Below are 4,818 nucleotides of genomic sequence, written 5' to 3'. Positions count from 1 at the left end.
TGAGAAGCAATGGGAAAGCAGAGAGCTCTGGGAAAACCAGGCTTCGGGGTCCATCCTCATCCTGACTGCATTCATGGCACAGATCCAGTTCAAGGAGTCCTAGATCATGGACTCTCTGGGGATGGAGCTCAGGTGGTGGAGTGCTTCCCCACCCCCCACCCCCAAGACTCAGGCCCTAGGAAACCAGGCACAGTGGCTTAGTCCTACAATTTCAGCACTCACTCAAAAGGTGGACCCAAAGCTCAAGGTCATCCTTGGCTAACTACCACATTCAAGGTCACCCTCTAAAAAAAAAAAAAAAGACTCATTTTGTTCAGCTCTGAGCAGAAAGCCAGCCACCTTTAAGTATCTTGCTGAGACTTTCTGAAGGGAAAATGCTGCATTTTAACTGCGGGGTTGCCCACAACATGGTCTCCTTTTGAAAGGGACAGAATTCCAACTGTGCATCCAGAGGCCACTTAGACACTCACATCCCACTCAGTAAGACCAGCCACAGTCACCCATCAGCGAAAGTGCTCCAAGGGCCCTGCTTCTTCCTCACAATAGCTCCTGCTTTCAAAGAAGTGGGCGGTGGCTGTTTCCTCTTAGGAAGTTTAAAGATGAACCCAATACCTCTTTATGGATTTGGTGGACACAGCCCCGACCAATGAGTATGGCCACCGATTTCAAGAAGCATCAGTTTTGCAAACAAGTTTCCTAAATCCTCTTACTGTTAAGAAGCAGCATTGCGATGTGTCTCGTATACCGCATGTGTTAATTTGGTATTCATTGAGCGATAGCTATAGACTCTAAAATAAGATTTAACAATTACAGAAATCTCGGGGCTTTTAGGAACACTCTTTCCAGAAACCACCTTCCTCCCCTTCTGCACTTCAAGGTTTAGTACTGAGATTCTAGACAGTGAGGTGGTGGTATCTTTGAGTTCTAAAAAGGGAGTGGGGGAAATCGGGGAGGGTGGGTTGGCTAATCAGTTGCCGGCTTTAGTCTCCTTTGATTAGAAAAAGCGTGCGCGTGCCAGTGCTGACGTCAACCGTATTTTTCACCCGTGTTTTTGTCTTCTTGTTCTTCTAGAACAAAACTATCCGAGATGACTGTCACTTACTCCAGTAAAGTAGCAAATGCCACCTTTTTTGGATTTCATAGGTTGCTCCTCAAGTGGAGAGGCAGCATCTACAAGCTCCTATACAGGGAATTTGTTGTTTTTGCCCTTCTTTACACAGCAATCAGTTTGGTGTACAGGTACTTTCGCTTTGCATGTCTCCTTAACCGGCCCTCAGATGTTATGTAAGAATAGTCTCAAAAGTCGGATCCCCTTGGTTGCCGCTGGCCTTCGCAATTATGTAACCTCTCCCTCTGCATGAACTTCTCTGTCATTTTCTCTTCGGGACACAGTATTTTAATCCACACCTAACCATGTATTAGAAGAAAGCAACCGGCAGAGACAAGGGGCTCGCATTCCAGCCCCACAGGAGCTGGTCCTGGTCAGGTGTCAGCCATTCTGTTTTGGGCGTAAATAGAAAGATTTATACTTAACACCCTCATCGTGTGATGATTAATGGCAAAGCCCACAGACAAATATTTTTGTGCAACGATGTCATTCAGAGTCTGGACTTGTGGCCTGACAGCTTGTTGCAGCTCCATATGGAGCTAACATATGGGGGAATAGAATTTACCAGGCAGCTTTCCTTCCTTTAGTCTGGATGGTAAGCTCTGACCCAGGATAGTGGACTCCAACCTTACCAGTGCCTCGACAAAAGAACTAAGGCCCGAAGAATAATCTGTTCTCTTATGTCTTCTGATTTCAGGATGTCACTGTCGCAAAAGGAGGTATTTGTTCTTTATAATGTCAAGATGTGCTCGTGTCAGGTTGAGAGACACTTTGAGGTCTAGCATATCTGCCTCTCAACAACTGAAAATTGCAGTCTTAATGAAATTTCATCAGTATGCTAAAGCAGAAGGTTTTGGATCATTAAACTAAAGTTGAATCATTGGAGAAAGCAAAAATAGGAAAATGTGAGGTTTTGAGGCTGTTTTTCCACCTTAGCTAGAAATGGATTTTTTTTTCTTCTACCACAGATGAACAACCTCTGTTCATCTCTCACCTACATCCTTCCTTGCAGCCACTAAACTCCATCCAGGAAAGGGATGCTCGCTTAGCTGGCTGAGCATTGCCCAAGCAAAGCTACTTTGTTACCTGACAAAACCTCCATGCTAGGGCTGAGGATGTAGCTAGCTCAGGTGCTTGACTAGCCTGTACGAAGTCCTGGGTTCATTCTCCACATCACGTAAAGCCAGGCATGCTGGCACAACCCTGTAATCCCAGTATGGAGGAGGTGGAGACAGGAGGATCCGAAGTTCAAGATAATCCTTGGCTACTAGCGTTACAAGAGTCCCCAAAATAAAACACTGTTATTCCAAACAAGTGTACCTGCTAGGATGGATTTTGTGGGGCTGGGGATTCAGCTCAGTGGTAGAACGATAGAGGAAGAAGTGTTAGGTCCGAGGTTCAGCCCCCAGTTCAAAGTAACCAAAACAAAAAACGCCAAGGCAAAAAAATCACAAGACTACATTTCGCCAAATGTCCTTAGAGACTTCTAATATTTTTCAGATATCGTATATACTGTCTCAACAGTTTAGTCACGTGACACACAAACTTCAGAATATGACAGATTAGCAAGCAGTGTTCCAGGACAGCTGTCTCCTTAGTTTCTTCTTACTAATGTGAGTGACTGTTGCTGCTGCTGCTTAGAATAGACAAAGTCCTGAGAACAGTTGCTGTGTTGCCAAAAATGCTCCCTGGGGTCTCAACGTTTGCGCCAATATTAAACTCATACCCTCCCCCGGAAAGTCTACACAGATTTTTGCCTTTCGAAAAATCAGAGTGTATACATTTGTAACAATCACTCTAACTTAGCTTCTCCTTCTTTTTCAAAAGTCTCATTGTAAATTCTTTAAAAAGCAGATTTTTTAAATTTTATTTATTTCATGTGTGTTGGCGTTTTTGCCTGTATGTATGTCTGTGCGAGGGTGTCGGGTCCCCTGGAACTGGAGTTACAGTTGTGAGCCACCATGTGGGTGCTGGGAATTGAACCCAGGCCCTCGGGAAGAGCAACCAGTGTTCTTAACCACTGAGCCATTTCTCCAGCCCAAGTAGACCCTTTCTATCATAAGGATTTACCAAGAACTATTAGATTAATAAGTCAAGAAAGTCTAGCAGACCTGTGGGGAAACATAAGCAGAGTTCATTCTTGTGCCTACGATAGACTTTGATTCTGCCTCTTCCAGTTTGGAGGAATTTGATAAAATGATCTCTGTGGTATTTTTCTAGCTAAGAAAATTTCTGTGTCTACTATTCATATTTCTTTGGCCATTTAGTATTAATACCACCCATTTGGGTGCTGTGTTTGAAGACATATGCTTTAAAAATTATTTATATAATTGTTTTTTTTATCTCTACAACACCATAAATTGAAAAAATTGCGACTCCTAGAGCCTTGACAATGCACCCGGCCTACATCTACGGCAGCCCTGTGCTGTGCCCGGGCTGGGCCTGACTGATCCTAAGAGCTACACTTTCTACTCTAGATACTCTTTGACCATTCCTAAGTTTTAGAACAGAAAATCCAGAATCAGAAAACCACTTTGTCTGTGACTTGTCACCAGCATGACCCTCACAGGCCTGTGAGTCCAGTCGGTGCCTCTCTCGCCATTTTCCCTGATTCCACGAACTCTGTCACCTCATCCAAAGCCAAGACAGGACCTCCACACAGTCCAGGACCCCAAGCTCTTTCTTCACCAGTGCCAATTCCAGACTGAGTTCCACCTGCAGCCCCCTTGGTTGGACACTGCTCCTCTGCTTCTCTGTTGATATTATACCCAAGGGAACTTTCAGTACTTATTCCGATGAATCTTCCCTTAGATTTCTTCATCCTTTAGATGACTGCACTTTTGATCTATGCAGATTCGTATGTGGCTTCTCTCCCCACGTTTTGGTAATCATTATTAGCCTGCCTAAAGAAAGTTCTTTGGGCTCTGAATTCCCTCCCTAAGACATAACGGTCTCGTTATGGGCAGGTGCAATTAGTAATCTCAGAAAATGAGTTTGGGGAGGTTAAGTCAGATCTACAAGAAAAGTTTTGAAGCAGTGGGCAAATGTAACCACGTTTCTACCCTTAAGATTAAATCAGCTTTAATTATATTCCAAATAATTATGTGTGTTTAAGTAAAGAATTATAACATTACTTGACATGGGGTTTGCACAATCCAGAATGTGCTAATTTACTTAATTTAATTAATTAACACCTTCTGGATTAAGATCAAGATGTCTAATGCTGTTAATCAATAATGACTTAATAACTGTGAGCCACCAAATCAATACTCTCTCTCTTTTTTAAGTATTCTGATGAATAATTGAAAAGCGAAAACCGGGTCTGGTGGGCTAGCCAGTAACCCCAGCTACTTGGGTGGCTGAGGCAGGAGAATTACACGTTCAAGACCTACTTGGTCTACAGGGTGAGCTCCAGCCAGCTTGGGCCACTTAAGTGAGACCCTGTCTCGAAAATAAAAAAGAACAGATCGGGCTGGAATTCGGTGAGATTGTCTGCCTGGCACCTGTGCTGCCCTAGCCAAATCTCAGTGCAAAAAAAAACAAACAAACAAACAAAAAACTTCCTTTGTAACATATCTTTCTCCAAAATCCAATGAATCGATTATATAAAACTTCAAAATTATAAAGTTTTAAAAAACAAAAAAAAGTGATTAATGAATTCTTTATTTAATGGCCGACGGATTTATGTGCTTAGAAACTTGAATACTGGC

At 43.1% G+C, this 4,818-nt stretch overlaps 1 protein-coding gene across 1 annotated transcript in view; it reads left to right on the top strand.

The window, feature by feature from the left end:
• The first annotated feature begins 1,087 nt into the window (after nt 1-1,087).
• Nucleotides 1,088-4,818, top strand: part of Best3 (bestrophin 3) — a 37,391-nt gene continuing 33,660 nt past the window's right edge. The window contains exon 1 of the mRNA XM_005358033.2: nt 1,088-1,239. Within this exon, the coding sequence (XP_005358090.1) occupies nt 1,088-1,239 (152 nt within the window). The remainder of the gene's footprint in view (nt 1,240-4,818) is intronic.

The sequence above is a fragment of the Microtus ochrogaster genome, chromosome 24 (assembly GCF_000317375.1).
Source record: "Microtus ochrogaster isolate Prairie Vole_2 chromosome 24, MicOch1.0, whole genome shotgun sequence".
NCBI classification, from domain to species: Eukaryota; Metazoa; Chordata; class Mammalia; order Rodentia; family Cricetidae; genus Microtus; species Microtus ochrogaster.
The sequence above is the reverse complement of the archived record's forward strand: the minus strand, read 5'-3'. Positions and strand labels throughout refer to the sequence as shown.